The sequence below is a fragment of the Colias eurytheme genome, chromosome 29 (assembly GCF_061535395.1).
Source record: "Colias eurytheme isolate Ceu_HAF_F1 chromosome 29, ilColEury1 Martin Lab GWU primary, whole genome shotgun sequence".
Classification (NCBI taxonomy): Eukaryota; Metazoa; Arthropoda; class Insecta; order Lepidoptera; family Pieridae; genus Colias; species Colias eurytheme.
The window spans coordinates 6,153,159-6,170,391 of NC_143008.1; the positions used below are offsets into that span (position 1 = coordinate 6,153,159).

The 17,233-nt window shown below is 38.7% G+C and overlaps 1 protein-coding gene across 1 annotated transcript in view; it reads right to left on the reverse strand.

Annotated features, from left to right (window-relative positions):
* Slik (Sterile20-like kinase) overlaps window positions 1-17,233 on the reverse strand; it is a 50,669-nt gene that overhangs the window by 5,407 nt on the left and 28,029 nt on the right. Inside the window, exons 6-20 of the mRNA XM_090118259.1 lie at window positions 16,940-17,070; window positions 15,964-16,143; window positions 15,070-15,213; window positions 10,457-10,538; window positions 9,273-9,472; window positions 8,558-8,875; window positions 7,106-8,014; window positions 6,532-6,657; window positions 4,857-5,031; window positions 4,495-4,595; window positions 3,669-3,790; window positions 3,467-3,565; window positions 2,808-2,900; window positions 2,332-2,434; window positions 210-367 (exon numbers count right to left, since the gene is read on the reverse strand). Coding sequence (XP_089974385.1) covers window positions 210-367; window positions 2,332-2,434; window positions 2,808-2,900; window positions 3,467-3,565; window positions 3,669-3,790; window positions 4,495-4,595; window positions 4,857-5,031; window positions 6,532-6,657; window positions 7,106-8,014; window positions 8,558-8,875; window positions 9,273-9,472; window positions 10,457-10,538; window positions 15,070-15,213; window positions 15,964-16,143; window positions 16,940-17,070 — 2,941 coding nt within the window. The remainder of the gene's footprint in view (window positions 1-209; window positions 368-2,331; window positions 2,435-2,807; window positions 2,901-3,466; window positions 3,566-3,668; window positions 3,791-4,494; window positions 4,596-4,856; window positions 5,032-6,531; window positions 6,658-7,105; window positions 8,015-8,557; window positions 8,876-9,272; window positions 9,473-10,456; window positions 10,539-15,069; window positions 15,214-15,963; window positions 16,144-16,939; window positions 17,071-17,233) is intronic.

Here is a 17,233-nt window from a genome sequence, read left to right on the forward strand (position 1 = left end):
CTGACCGCACGCGCATCGATTAGTACAGGGGTGCCGCAAGGATGCGGCCTTGCTCCTATACTGTTTGTACTCATAAACAATTTTTCTAATAAAACAAATATGAACTATGTACCGAGAGCATCCAAATTATCAATAAAACAGATGCCAATTATAAATGATAAAAAATTAACACCATAAAGTTCACTAGATAAACAAATCCCCGCTGTCACCTCTTGTCCTGCTGCTCGCGCAGCTGCTGCTCCTTGGCGTTGAGGTCCTGGAACTGCTTCTGCTCCTGTTTCTGCAGCATCTTGATCTCGCGCAGCTCCTGCTTGCGCAGCGCGTGGTCGTCCCACGTGCGGCCGCTCTCCTCGTCGCCCCATATCACCTGCGAAACGAAAATATTTTTTTGAACTACAAAAAATAATATTGTTTTCAATTGGAAAACTATATGATTAGATATTTTTTTTCTAGAAAGTGTTATCAGAAAAATGTCATTTGTCAAATGTTTATACCCTGTCGTTTAGACGGCCAGTATAAATACTATGTTATCCTTTAGCTTAAAATAATAAAAAAACGTAATTATTTTTTGGTCAGGAGTAAGAACACTTCACTTTTTATTCATATATTGCATTTATTATTTAGGACATAATATGACGACACAGGACGCAAAGGAGAATGGCGAAACTGGGCCTAACTGTTACAGAAATCATAATGTACAGTAAAAGTTCCTTATTCGCGGGTAATAGGTTCCGTAAATGTGCCGCGAATAGAGAAACCGTGAATAAGGAATGGTAATTTGTATGGGGTTATAGGGAATACGTTCTTAGGTGACGAAATAAAAAAGCAAATACATAAAGAAACCAGTTTAATTTAAGTTTTTGACCAAACATATTTATTAATTACCATTTAATTAGGTATTATCTTCAGGTTTAGGCAATGGCTTGTCACTTTTTACTCGTTTTTCATTTTTTTTAGTCGACATTATAAATTCGTAGTTGTAGTTCAAGCGTTTACTAAGGATAACGAATGGTTTTTATTTAGGTAAATACATATATGTATGTACCGATGTACCGATTCGATCCGCGAATAACGAATTTTAGGCCGCGAATACAGGATTTAGGTCGCATTTTTTCCATCCGCGAATAGTGAAACCGCGAATGAAGGAAGCGCGAATAAGGAACTTTTACTGTATATGTTAATTTTAATAATTATTTGTAAAATATTGACTTATGATTCTATGGGAAAACAAATCTTTGAAAAAAAAAGATAATTCGTTCACTACCGGTCTTATCAAGCAGAAATGTCAGTGTTGTCAGGAGTAAAATAGTCAAATTTATAGATTAACTAGATTTCCGCTCGCGGCTTCGCCCGCTTTTTTAAAGGAAAACCCGCATCGTTCCCGTTCCCATGGGATTTCCGGGATAAAACCTATCCTTTGTGTTAATCTAAGTAACCCTCTATATGTGTGCTTAATTTCATTGTAATCGGTTCAGTAGTATTTGCGTGAAAGAATAACTGGTGTGAGTTAGCGTGATTTGGCGTGAGTTATCGTGAGTGATCCTGAGTTAGCGTGAGTTAGCCTGAGTTAGCGTGAGTTAGCCTGAGTGAGCGTGAGTTAGCGTGAGTGAGCGTGAGTCAGCCTGAGTGAGCGTGAGTGATCCTGAGTTAGCGTGAGTGATCCTGAGTTAGCGTGAGTGGTCCTGAGTTAGCGTGAGTGATCCTGAGTTAGCGTGAGTGAGCGCGAGTCAGCCTGAGTGAGCGTGAGTGATCCTGAGTTAGCGTGAGTGATCTTGAGTTAGCGTGAGTGAGAGTGAGTCAGCCTGAGTGAGCGTGAGTGGTCCTGAGTTAGCGTGAGTGATCCTGAGTTAGCGTGAGTGATCCTGAGTTAGCGTGAGTGAGCGTGAGTCAGCCTGAGTGAGCGTGAGTGATCCAGAGTTAGCGTGAGTGATCCTGAGTTAGCGTTAGTTAGCCTGAGTGAGCGTGAGTTAGCCTGAGTTAGCCTTATTTAGCGTGAGTGAGCGTAAGTTAGCGTGATTGAGCTTGAGTGAGAGTGAGTTAGCGAGAGTGAGCGTGAGTTAGCCTAAATCAGATGTTTGGCTGGTTAAAGTAAATGCAATTTTTTCTGACGATAAGACATTATTAACCAAACTGACATGATCATGAAAGCGAAATCAACAAACAACTTTTCTTGTAGATGCAATCATTTCATTTAACTTATAATTTTTCAAAAAATTGTCGTGACGTTGTCACGTTGACGTGACGTGAATCAGAGTCCTATGGGAGTTTGCCATTCTCCTTTAATAATATATTTTCTAACATTATTACTTTTTATTTCAAACTAAATATTACCTTAGAAGTGGTAGTGGTGACGACCACACCGTCGATCTCAAACTTTCTCGTGCGCTTGCGCGTTTTCTTCTTAAGATTGGCCATATGTATGTCTTCTTTCGACCTTTAATATTAAAAATATTTTTAAATAATTCAAAAATGTGTTTTCTTATTTGTCTCTTTTACGTCGGAACGGATGGTTTTCATGGTATGATTTTTGTGTATGGAGATAGGCTACACAAGCTACTTTCTACGGCGGAAGATCCCATTCCTCGGGAGATTTCCTTTAAGGGAAGTTTTGAAGGGATTTATGTATAAACCAACTGTTTCAATACAGTCATCCTGATATTTATCGTTACTTAAAAAGTTCTTAAGACCCTTCAAGAGAATACCTTTTAGATATACCCTTCAAGAGAATACCATCTTAAATCTGAATCTGAATTCCACATTATTCCACAAAATATTAACTAAATTTTCTACTTCTATAGTTTATTTACCTCTGTATCCTATTTACGTTCTCCTGCGGTTTCCGCCGTAACACAACTTCCGGTTCGCCGTTCTCCTCTATGCTCTGGTTGTCTTTGTTCACTCTGAAATTTATTATTAATATGTATGTTGAATACTGAATCTATACGAATATAATAAAGCTGTAGAGTTTGTTTGTTTGTTTGAACGCGCTAATCTGAGGAACTACTGGTCCGATTTGAAAAATTCTTTCAGTGTTAGATTGCCCATTTATCGAGGAAAGCTATAGGCTATATATCATCACGCTAAGACCAACGGAAGCGGAGCAATGCGGGTGAAACCACGGGGAACAGCTATTTTTTATATGAAATTAATGTCTTTTTCATCTCCGTTGTATTATACAATATACATACATCCACAATAAATCTCTACTAATATTGTAAATGCGAAAGTAACTCTGTCTGTCTGTCTGTTACTCAATCACGCCTAAACTACTGAACCAATTTCCATGAAATTTGGTATGGAGATATTTTGATACCCGAGAAAGGACATAGGCTACTTTTTATCCCTGAAAAATGACGCAATCCCGGAAGTCCCACGGGAACGGAAACTATGCGGGTTTTTCTTTGACAGCGCGGGCGAAGCCGCGGGCGGAAACCTAGTAATCAATAAAAAGCGTATATTATAATACCTGTTGCCGCCATTTAGCAGCGTAGAATCGTGCGACGCGGTCGTTGCTAGCGAATGTCTCGACCGTTCCGATCGACCCGAACCGCTGTCTGAACGCCGACTGGAAATATAAGATAAAAAAAAATATATTTTAGAGATAGTATTTTTATTATAATGATATATTTCTGTCTCTCTCTCTCTATCTCTCTCTATCTCTTACTCACCTCTCAAAACTATCCGGGCTGAGTCTTGCACTATCTGCCGGTAGCGCTATATGCGTGGCTGCCGAATCTCTGACACGCACTTCAGACGTTCCTACCTCCACCACTGAGACATGGGACGTGTCCTGGAAACGAACAAATTATTATAATGTATAATATTTTAATGAATATTAAAGTTATATATATACAGAATTATCTATATCTATACTTATATTATAAAACTGAAGAGTTTGTTAGTATGAACGCGCTAATCTCAGGACATACTGGTCCGATTTGAAAAATTCTTTCGGTGTTAGATAGGCCATTTATCGAGGAAGGCTATAGGCTATATACCATCACGCTAAGACCAACAGGAGCGGCGGGTGAAACCGCGCGGCACAGCTAGTTATATTACAATGATGAATATTAAAGTTATGCTTAAATTATTATCGGTAGACAATATCAGTGAAATCGGATTCATCATGCGATAGTTAACAAAGTAATTTTTATTTTTTTTATGAAAATTGGAAATAAAATTTAAACAGGTTTTATCTCGTTTTAACTTCAAGCAGATTTAAAATTTAATTTATGATAATAAATAGAATTTCTATCTTTTATCGTGTTGCGGATGAAAATTAACATATTTCATGTCATAGAGTTCAATAATTATTCATTAAACTGTTCCCTTATAAAAATCTTCCGCATTTTTTAGACTAAGCTACTGCAAAGTTACATGAATCAAGACATTTTTAGTTGTGATTCAGAACGAATTTAATTCTGCTTTATATGAAAAACAAACAAACATAAATAAAATATATCTTTGTTATAATGACATGAATAAATAACTCACCAAATTCAAGTTGTGCGAATCGTCGAACACGCCCGAATCGCCCGCGCCGGGGCTCAGTATTAGTACTTCGCTGCTGTCTAAGCGCCGCCCGCGGGATTTCTCTGTAAATTTCAATGTTAATTATTATTTTTTATATATTATAATTGATTTATTATTATAGCTTGTGGTGTGACAAATTTGAAGATAATCGCCAACAAAAGAGATTGTAATATGCATAGTTTTTGTGGATAGTGGATACTATTTTAGAAAAAAAGGGGGTGCAATTAAGGGCCGTTTTCAAAATCTGTTTAAAACTCATTCGTGTGTGATATGATGACGTCACTTCCAGTCATGACGTCACTGGTGGTGATGACGTCACTCACCCGTATAGCACGCGGTGCAATCGAGCGAGTCGAGACTCGACGGCGCGAAGCAATCATCATCAGATGATGAGCCGGTGGTGCCGCCGGTGATGACGCTCGCCGTACCGCCGCCCACTATCACCACTTCATCGGCTATGGGTGGTGTACTTGATATGGTGACCGCATTGGGGGGTAGCTGTGAAAAAAATATATCATATAAAAATCAATAAACATATCGTCTATTATCTAAAATCTACACGATCACTCTGGTTTGTACGTTATCTAGTCATAATCATAATGAAAAATGAAAAAAAAAAATGGTACAAAGAAGAGCGTGTGTGTCGAGCACACGTGTCAGACGTGAAACTTCCATTTTGAAAGATACTAAAATCGTCGCCTCCACTACTTCATGACGTTATAGTATTGCCATGACGCGAATTTGAAATTTTACTCTCAGCGGGCTTAAAGAAGTTTCACTTCAAAATAGTGTTTAATAGTTGTTCTCTACAGCAAAGCACGCACCTAAATAAACATACTCTCTCTCCGTCTCTCACTCTCTCTCCATCTCTCACTCTCTCTGCTTCACTCTCCTCTCCGCCTCTCACTCTCTCTCCTTCAGTCTCTCTCCATATCTCACTCTCTCTCCTTCACTCTCTCTACATCTCTCACTCTCTCTCTCCGTCATTCTCTCTCTCTCTCCTTCACACTCTCTCCGTCTCTCACTCTCTCTCCACCTCTCACTCTCTCTCCTTCACTCTCCATCTCTCACTCCTTAACTCTCTCTCCGTCTCACACTCTCTCCTTCACTCTATCTGTCTCTCTCTCACTCTCTCCTTCTCTCTCTCTCTCTCCCAAACTCACCCGTTTAGCGGTGGTCAGCACGGGCGGGTGCGTGGTGGTCACGCACCTAAACATACTCTCTCTCTCCGTCTCTCACTCTCTTTCCTTCAGTCTCTCTCCATATCTCACTCTCTCTCCATATCTCACTCTCTCTCCTTCACTCTCTCTCCGTCTCTCACTATCTCTCCTTCACACTCTCTCCGTCTCTCACTCTCTCTCCACCTCTCACTCTCTCTCCATCTCTCACTCCTTCACTCTCTCTCCGTCTCTCACTCTCCGTCTCTCACTCTCCTTCACTCTCTCTCCGTCTCTCACTCTCTCCTTCACTCTCTCTCCGTCTCTCACTCTCTCTTCTTCACCCTCTCTCCTTCACTCTCCATCTCTCACTCCTTAACTCTCTCTCCATCTCGCACTCTCCTTCACTCTCTCCGTCTCTCACTCTCTCTCCGTCTCTCACTCTCTCCTTCACTCTATCTGTCTCTCTCTCATTCACTCCCTCTCTCTCACGCTCTCCTTCTCTCTCTCTCTCCCAAACTCACCCGTTTAGCGGTGGTCAGCACGGGCGGGTGCGTGGTGGTCACGCACCTATACATACTCTCTCTCTCCGTCTCTCACTCTCTCTCCATCTCTCACTCTCTCTCCTTAACTCTCTCTCTCCGTCTCTCACTCTCTTTCCTTCACTCTCTCTCCATCTCTCACTCTCTCTCCACCTCTCACTCTCTCTCCTTCGCTCTCCATCTCTCACTCCTTCACTCTCTCTCCGTCTCTCACTCTCCTTCACTCTCTCTGTCTCTCTCTCTTTCACTCCCTCTCTCTCTCACTCTCTCCTTCTCTCTCTCTCTCGTCCCAAACTCACCCGTTTAGCGGTGGTCAGCACGGGCGGGTGCGTGGTGGTTACGGTCACGAGCCCGCACGGGGCGGCCGCTAGGGAGTTCGGTTCAGCGCTCACTGAAACTACCGTGACAGCTTGTCGGGACTGCGCCTGGACAGACATACAGACAAACAGGCATAAATATAAAATTATTTGAAAAAAATAATTTTAAAATTCGGATCATGCGGGACTGTGCATAAATTGACAAACACACAAATGAATTCAAACATAGTTTAAAATAAAAAATGCATGCGTGTACTAGAGTACACACGTAAGAAGTGAAACTTCTTTATGACCTTAAAAATGTCACGAGTATGGCGTAACGCAAAAATGTCACGCGTACGGCGTAACGCAAAAATGTCACGCGTACGGCGTAACGCAAAAATGTTACACTAAATTTTTGTCCAACCCCGATAAAGAAGTTTCACTTCAAAAATATAGATTAAAAAAAGGGAATGAAGGGAATTTACTTCGTCGATGTACAGATCCATTAAATTATCGAAAACCATATATAATTTTGTAAATTAATACATATTACAAAATATATAAGAAAACTCACCGAAACCGGCCGTATCTCGAACGAGCTCTGCGCCTTATTCTCTTCAATCGAACCCGACCTCGCGTAATCTCTTATAACTCTTCCCATCTCTACTCTATCCTTATCATCTACCGACCGAGACCTCGACTCTATCCTACTCACTTCCGCGCTCACTCTCTTCCCGTCCGCTCTATCCAACTCATCTGTGGACTTGGCTCTTTCTTTCTCACTTCTTATGTCTTCTCTATCTGTGACGTCACCGGTATCTTCTACAACTCTGACGTCATCGAGACTCTTTCTCACTTTGACTTTCTCGTTGTGTTTGACCGCTTCGTTTATCTCCATGCTTCTACGTTTGACGTCGCACGTTTTCTTATTAACGTCGGGGCTTATTTTGATTTCTATGTCTTTTTTAATTTCCGCGCTGTTTCTTTTGACTTCTGTACTGTTTCTGTTCACTTCTGAATTTCTTTTGACATCTGTACTGTTTCGTTTGACGTCAACTTTGTTTATGTCAACATTTTTGACGTCTACTTGAACTTCAGTCTTAGCATTTCCTTTGTGATCGACATCATTTCCATCAGTTTTGACGTCGACTCTATTCTGTTCTATTTCCGTGCTTTTTCTTTTATTCACGTCGACTCTATGCGTTTCTGAGTCCGTGCTGTTTCTTACGTCCAGTTTAATGTCGAGTTTCTTCTCTACTTCAGTGCTTTTTCTATTCTCCTTATATTCGACTCTGTTTCTATCTATTTCTGTACTATTTCTGTTGACGTCGAGGTTTTTAGCTTTATGCCTGTCGACGTCTGCGCTCGTTTTGTCATCTTTGATTTCTAATCTATCTGGCTTTGGTTTGTCTTTTTCTGATACATCTATCTTTTCCGTGATTTGTGATTTCTTCTCGACCGCCTTCTCTGCTTCTCGACACACCTGTACAAAATTAAAATTAAATGATTATAACAATATGAATATGCCGTCATAAATGGTGTGTAAAAATAAAAATTTATGTAATTACTAGCGGTCCGCCCCGGCTTCGCCCGTGGTACTTACATGTTTAAACTATCCTATCTATCAAGTTGGATCGAACTGCACATGGTGTGCGAATTTTATTATAATCGGTTAAGTGGTTAAGGAGTCCATTGAGGACAAACATTGTGACACGAGATTTATATATATTAAGATTTGCGAATAGGATATTTTTAGTTTATAGTATTTGACATTGTTACATATTTTTTCTTATAATATTTTTTTTCTTTCGTCTATCTGTGAAACATTTGTGGGTAAATAATAATTAATAGCAATAAACATATAACCATAATCGTCAATATGATGCAAAAAAGAGCGTGTGTGCCGAGCACACGTGTCAGAAGTGAAACTTCTTGGGCAAGATGCATTAAAAATTTAATTCAATGAACCCAATTTTACTTTTATATTTTTAAATGCCTTTTCTTTTTTCTCTTTCTACCCACTAACCTGGTCAACAATAAGCTTGCCCGCCGTGGTCGGACTCGCGGGTGTCGGCGGGGGGGGTGCTGGTTGTTTTCGCACACCGCGGACCTGCGACGGGGGCGGAGTCACCGGGGTTATGGGGGTTACGGGGGCTACAGGGGTCACAGCTGGGGTCACGGGGGTTACAGCGGGGGTTGGTTGGGTGGAGGGGGTTGGAGTTTGGGCAGAGGGGGTTGTGGAAGGGGTTGCAGGGGTTAGAGGGGTTGTGGGTGTGACGGGTGTCGGGGTGGTTGCTAGGGACGCGGGCGGCGGTGGCGCGGGGCCCTTCTCTTTCTTGGGGGCCTGTTGATATAATAATTATATTGGCATTTTAATTAGTAGTATTATGATTTACTAATTGATAGACAAAATGGAAATTATCCTATGATTTCATAGGAATCAATTTTATTTTTCATTTCGTTTAGTTCGAAGGACAATTTTCATTTCAAAATACATGTATTAATAAATATGTAGTTGCACTGACTAAAAAAAAACTTCAAGACGATTTTTCAAATTCAAATCAAATTTCAAATTTATTTATTTGTTTCACATTTTTTTACACCTCATATAAATTGTAGTAAATCCCTGGTTAACCCACTAGGAAAAACCTGTGCGGGGTCAACCAGTGACCTCCGTCGGCTTAGCATATTTAATTGCGTATGTATAATATGTATTATCTAAGCCAAACAACAACACTCACGGGCGGCTTCCTGTCAGCGTGCGGCTGGTCGTCGTCGTGCGGCCGCTTCGTGGCCGGCACCGACCCTGCGCCCACGCCCACACTTCCAGTCGTGGGCGTGGGCGTGGTCGTGGGCGCGGGTGAAGCAGCGCGTGGGGACGGTGGGGACGTGGGGCGGAGGGGGACGGGCGCTGTACCCGTCGCCGGCTCGGGCTCCGACACTAGAGTAACAGTAATAGTTCAAATTCAATTCAAATTCAAATTTTTACATACATATTAGCAACCTTATGCTGGTATTGCAATACAATACGTCATATTATATTTAAATCACATCATATAGTGGAAATAAGCACTAGTAGAAAATAATATAGAAAAAAAAAGTTCACACATCTTGATATTTACAAGAATGTTGTGTCAGTTAATTCGTGATTCGAGCATCGAGCATGTTTGAGTGCATATGTACAAAATTGTATTTTGCACGCCTCATAAGCGAAGCGTTGAGGTGGGTACTACTGACACTTCGCGCAAAACATCTGATTTTTCAAACTTAAAATGTCTTTATGTATCATACATTGCACTTGTAAGATAATACATACACACACATATTAAGAAAAAACACTATTTTTAACGTTCATGATATTTTTGATGTCATTTTTGTTATTTAAACTAGTTAAAAAACAGTTTAAAAAAGTTCTGTCTTGGACGTCCGTGTGTCTGTATGTGCGGATCCTTTTTCTTGTTAACACGATAGCGACCGAAATACTTTACTAATCGAGTCTTTTTTTTTCTCTTACGCTTGAGTATGCTCAGGAATAGAACCCTTTCATTTTTCAGGGTCTGATTCGATGTGGTTTGATTGTTATTAAATAAACAAAAATAATAATTAATAAATATTTATTAAAAAAAAATTATGAGGCGTGCACTTTTGGATTTTCCAAATTATTTTTGGTTTTATTCAATATCACACAGGTATAAACGACACCGCAACTTTATATAGGAATGCGTTAACTTCATCAACCTTAGATATTAGATAAAGTTCATCTACTTATGCGTATTTAATTACCGCGGTACCAACTTACAATGGTCCTTTGAGACAGATTAAAACAATCTTTTACTTGAAAATTATTACAACAAAGACATAACACATACAAAAAATCTACAACTACCTTCAAAAATATAAATAAATATCTTAAAGAAATACTCACTCTTGATGTCCGGCGTCTCGCCCGACCGGACGGACGTCGAGTCATCTTCTATCTCCATCTGCATTTGAGAGCTGCGATGTTCCTGTTAAAATAAATAAATATTTTTGTTTAGACTTTAAAGTTGGTTCAAATATCACTAACACACAACTGTGGGGTAAATTCTGCCAAAATAAACTTCATTGTCAGTATTATTAACATGTAAACATAGCTAAGTACAAAAAAAGTAAAAAATCTTTTGATCAATACACAAAAAAACACACATACACGCAAAATAATAGTAATTTACTGTATAGAAATTACAATTCTCTTACAAAAAATCATATATGTCATTCATCAGAAACGAAAAAAATAAACAAAATATAAATACAATAAAAACACAAGATTAAACACAAACTAAATACAAATCAAATATATGACTTATATACCTTATAATGCAAATATACAAGTATACAATTATAAATGAAAAGTATACAAAAACCAATACCTTCGACGACAGCTGACACTCGCGCTGCTGTGTGTCCAAACGGTAAGCGGATATAACACACACAAACACATTAACATTATATTGTTAGTAGCACACACACACACACATATACACATACACGTAAAGCAAAAAAAATTATACTATAGAAATTGAAAAAATTAGTTAAAAGGTGTTCGTCAATTAGTATGTCATTTGAAAAAACAAAACTCAAACATTTATTTACTCAATTAGACTTTTTATAAAAGCACTTTTGAATCATCATAATATTTTTTAACATTTACCATTTAAAACTAGATTGTAGTTTTTATAATTAATTCGTCGTTTAAATTCTTCTTTGATATTTTTGTACTCTACAATAATAAATGCAAAACAAATAAATACATACATTGCTGATAGGTCCCAATAAAATAAGTGGTCAATAGGTATATGATCAAACGTACTGTATGGTACATAAAAAAAGTGTTATTTTAGTTACATAGATGTTTGCTCTGTGTCTGGGTGTTAATTATCTATATAAGTATCTGTTTAAAATTATTTATGTATGTTTATCAGCCATCTGGTTACCATAACACAAGCGAAAGCTTAGTATGGGATCAGATCGTGCCTTGTGTGAAAATTGTCCTGATATATTTATTTATTTTAGTGTCCCACACTCACGCTCACACTGTGTACACACATTACGTGCTGGCCACGGACAATTCGCTATAGCGAAAATTCGCGCGGCGCGACTGGCGGCGCGTCTTGCGAATGAATCAAATGTATGGAAATGTACTGGGCATGCCACGCGCAGCGGCGACCAGCGAGACGACCGGCGAATTTCCCCGAGCGAATCGCGCGGCACGACTAGCGATCGAAACAAATGTATGAGTTATTACGGCGCAGGCCACGGAGTCGAGCGGCAGACGCGGCGACTACTCCCGGAGCGAACTTAATTTAAAATAGTTTGTTTTTTTTTCGCGAAAATGGAGACGGAAGCTTTTATTGCAGAAATTCTAGCTAGACCAGCTATTTGGAAGTCTAGCCACCCGCAACATAATTTTTCATCATGCCTATATTTTTCATATTTTTGGTGGATTCTCCGTCTGTAACACGATTTCTATTTAATTCGTGTACTCCACTATATCTTCTAAACATTAAATCTTGAGCAAAAAAGCTGCTACTCTCCAAACAACGTCGAGCTAACTTTGATAAAGCCATCTCGTCTCCTCGTCTACACTGGTCGCGGCGGCGAACGCAACTGCCCGTGGCATGCTTACCGCGCCGCGCGAATTGCCGCGCCGCCCGTCGCGCCGTCGGTCGCGCCGCCGGTGTCCGTGGCCAAGGTGTTAGTGTACACATAAACACTATCTTTATTCAATTTGATTACTTAGTTCAGTTTATTTTTAAAATAGAGTAATCAGAGAAGTGTCTCTACTTTCTGCCTTATCCCAAGAATTTATACAAGGTATGTGTAGCGACATCTCGCTCTGAATCGCGCAAGCGAAATGTTTTCGCTACAGAGCATATATTCAACTTGCCGACATCACCGGAGCCTGACCTATTTCGATTAAGGAATCCACCTTCATTCCTCGACATATACAAATATTTGATTAATTATATGACCTTATTAAAACACTTGACCAATTATTTTATCGGGATGTTAGATACACAAAGCACAACACACATTATGGTTTACCGTTCTCAACTTTCAAATAATAAAATAAACACAAAAGTCTACAATATTAACTTTCATTTAGTTTAAATTAAATATTTTTTCATTATATCTATTACAGCAGTGCAGATTGTATATCACTCAATGCTACACTACTTTAAAAATCCCGACGTTACAAAATTAAACAAAAAAATTACAAATAATAAAAAAAAGTATTTTTTCCCTCATAACACCTATAACCACCCGAAATAAGGTGAAAAAATTACAAAAAAAATCAAAAATCTCAATTTTTTTTCCCAAAATATATATTTTCTAGTCAAAAGTCAAACTTCTTTAGGCGCGTTGAGATTAAAATTTCACTTCATGGAATAAGGCGACGATTTCGGTATCTTTGAATCTTGCCAAAGAAGTTTCACATCTGACACGTGTGAATTGGAACAGTTTTTTTTAAAAAAGATTTTTTTTTTAATTTCCCCAGTCGAGAACGGCACCCCGTGCGCACAGTACTAACCAACCCTCTGATATTGTTCCCGGCTCGCGCGCGCCCTCCGTCTCCGCTGCGAGTCCGTGCGGTTAGCGTGTACGTACGTACATACATACATACATATATGTATAGTGGACGAGTGACTATGTATTTGCTAGTAGCCTGACTGTGTCTGTGTGAGATAGGCTAGTGACCTAACTAAGTGAAATCTAATTTTTTATGCGAGAAAATAGCCTAAGGGCGGCCGTACACGAACCGCTTCAAGCAGTTGAAACCGACGGCTTGAAGCCGCGACCACACGGTGAACTATAGACATTCATTCACCGCCGTACACGTGACCGCTCGAGCCGTCCGTGTACGTCACTCAGCCGTTCACTGCTCGAGGGGTTCGTGTACGGCCGCCCTAAATGGCTAGCAAATAATTTTTACGAGATATAAAAACTGAGCGACTTAACTGAAAGAGACCCAGCACATTTTCACACGGTAAAATGAATGACCTAACGAGGCAATAATATATTGTACGTTCCGGGTGACAGGCCACGCGAGAAAATGACCTAATTAGCTGAAAAATAATGTTTAGCCTCCGTGACCTAAACTATGCATAAAATCTTAATTTTAACAAATAACAAGGATAAAATTATTTATGCACTGAGCTCTTGACTTAACCAAATATTAAATCTAACGTGTCCTAACCAAACTAATTATTCTGGTAATAATCTCTGAGTTATCTAACTGAATGACTCACTCATTTCGAACCAATTTTCCTAATTTGTTTACATATGAAAATTGCTATAAATGCTATGAGATAGTTAGTTAACTATATTTATATATACTATAGTCACAAGTCCACACTGTAGCTTGCATTGTGCATGTGATATTATTATGCGGACGTGAATTAAAACTTGATTTGTTTTTAAAATATTTTTCATTTGTGTTAACAGAGAAGTTTATTATATGACCCATTTCTAGAATGTAAAAAGGTTCATATACAAAAATAACAGATTTTGCCTGTCTTATGTTATTCCCTCAGAAGGACCTGCTAAGGGCAGTAAAACAATTCCTATAACTGGAAAAAACACTATTTTTTAGGGAAAACGTAATATTTTTAAATACAAAAATGGGGCATTTAACAACTCCCTGTACTTTTTATATTCTTCCATTTGAATTAATAAATCTTTCATAAGAATTAATAAAATTCACATCCGCATAAAACAAAATACATATTAAATAAATTGGTTAGTAGACACACAGTTATATAGATTACATGTATATAGTTAGTATTATTCTAAGCAGTAATTTAATTTTAGCAATAATTTCACAAATAACCAATGTTTAAATTATTCATATTTAAATTATTTAGTCTACAAAAGTGGATTCTAAATAGCTCAAAAATGTTTGTCAATTTAAACACATTTTTTACTTATTTGTTGGTTTATTCGTTTTTATTATAGGAGTTATATTTACTCAAATATTTATAAATTTTATGTGGTTAGTACATATTTTTCGTTTTCGTCTTTCGTTTCAAGCAAGTACGTGTTATATTAAAAATTCTTATAAATCCACAGTTAAATTGTAAATTATGCTTTCCCAATTAATAATAATATATTTATGTTTGAAAATATACTAAAAGGGATAGTATTAGGATACATCCTACATGCCATAGAGCAGGGAGGTACAAACAATAAAAAAATGACCTATCCTCCCTCTTTTAAGACACTCAAACTATCATCTTTCCTGCTTTGCCCAAAAATTTTGCCTATTTCTTCGACCCATGTACCCGAACATCTGTCTCTCTCTTTCATCTATCTCTCTCTCTCTCACCTCCGACTCGTCATCAAGCAGTTCCTCCTCGACCACCTCGGCTCGATACTCGAGAGTCGAGACACTCAAACTATCATCTTTCCTGCTTTGCCCAAAGGGTGTTTTGCCCTCTCTCTTCCACCCATGTACCCATAAATCTTTCTCTCTCTTTCATCTATCTCTCTCTCTCTCACCTCCGACTCGTCATCAAGCAGCTCCTCCTCGACCACCTCGGCTCGGTACTCGAGCAGCAGCTCGCGGAGCGGCTTCGAGTCCAGTTCGCCGCTGACGAAGTCATGTTTGAGCAGTTCGCTGGCTGTCGGACGCTTTTCTGGGTCCTGGAATTGAAAATAAAGGGTAAAATAAAGAAACTTTAATGAAAAATCCAACAAGCTGGCCGGAATAACGATAAATTCAAATTTGTAATGAACAATACAATAGAATCCCTATCCCTACTAATATTATAAATGCGAAAGTAACTCTGTCTGTCTGTCTGTTACGTTTTCCCGCTTAAAACTCAACCAATTTTGATGAAATTTGGCACAGACAATCTTTAGACCCTGAGAAAGAACATAGGCTACCTTTTATCAAAACACGCGGGCGAAGTCGCGGGCGGAAGCTAGTAATTAATAATAATAATTATTATTGTACAGAACACAACAGTGAAGTTTTTCACATAATGCCAATATTCAAATGTCACCTTATTCAATTCTTGGTCACGCCGATTTTCTGAAGTCATTGTTGATGGGGATAAAACGCAGATAAAAAAGTGTGTGTGCCGAGCTCACGTGTCAGAAGTGAAACTTCTTTCGCAAAATTCAAAGATACCACAATCGTCGCCTAACTCCATGACGTGACGGTATTGCCATGACCTTGAAATTTTACCTTATAAAATTAGACCCACCTTGACCAGCGCCTTCGGTATGAAGTCGTTGAAGTGCTTGCTCCACCTGCTCGGCTGGGACCTTGGCCCAACTGTTTTTTAAGACTGTTTTTGGCAAGACACCTTTTTTTTAAGCGGGGAAATCTTGCATAGATGCCCTCGGCCCCCCAGGAAAGGATTATTTTTTTTTATAACTGCTCCCCACCTTGACCAGCGCCTTCGATATGAAGTCGTTGAAGTGCTTGCTCCACCTGCTCGGCTGGTCCAGCGCTGGGGGCTCGCTCTTCTGTATCTTCAGCAGCACGCGCATTGGAGTCATCTCGTGGTTGGGCGGCTCCATTTGCGCGAACTCGATCAGCGTGATGCCAAGTGACCAGATGTCCACCTGGACACGTAAAATTGATAATTTTTAATAAAATAAATAATAGATATAATATTCTCACGTATCTTTAACTCGGTCAAAATTAGACATTTGATATAACAATAATATTTTAATACGGGAAAATTAGACATCCGAAATAACAATAATTCCCGTCTTATTAGAAGTAAAGTTTTATAAATCCCCATCGACATGGTGTGAAACAAAAATTATTTGGGGTAAAAGGTCAATCAAATTTGAGGGCTTTGGGATTTTGCTCGAAAACGCTAAGTTTAAAAAAAAACCTTAACCAAAGTTCTAGATCTTGTAATTCTCTACAAAAATGGTCTCCATGAATATTTGAATTATATAAATCAGAAATAATATAATAAATAATATAATAATTAATGAATTGACATAATAGTGGACATATAATAATTTTATTACTAAAATTTTGATATGTATCAAGATTGACTGCTGTGTGGCATAAAATTGTTTCATGTAACAAAAAATATATTTGTACGCTCAACTACGAGCAGAATGTTTCTGAAGAAGTGAAACTTCTTTATCGGGGTAGGAAAAATTTTGTGTAACATCTTTTCGTTACGCGTGACATTTTTCCGTTACGCGCCATCTTTTTCTTATCCCTACCACGCGTGATTCGACGTATTTCTGTAAAGTTGCATATGGTAAATTATTTTTTGAAAAATAAGGTTAAGTATAAAGAAGTTTCACTTCTTACGTGTGTACACTAGTACACGCACACATTTTTTTTATAATTTTTTCTACTATATTCCGCAAATAATTTGAATTTTAATATCACCTTAAAATCGTACGGGTTGTCACGGAACGTCTCGCACAGCACAACTTCGGGCGCCATCCAGTACGGCGTGCCTATGAACGTGTCGTGTTTCTGCAGCGTCGATTTGTTCTTAGCGGACACGCCGAAGTCAGCTGCAAAATATAAGTATTTAGAACGAGAAACGTAAATAATAACACGTATGTATAGAGAATAAACGTTGAAACTCGAAATTTAATAAGTCACGCTGAATATTGTTGGAGCGTGTAAACGTGTAGCATAACACACACACAATATTGTAATCTGTCAAAGGTGACG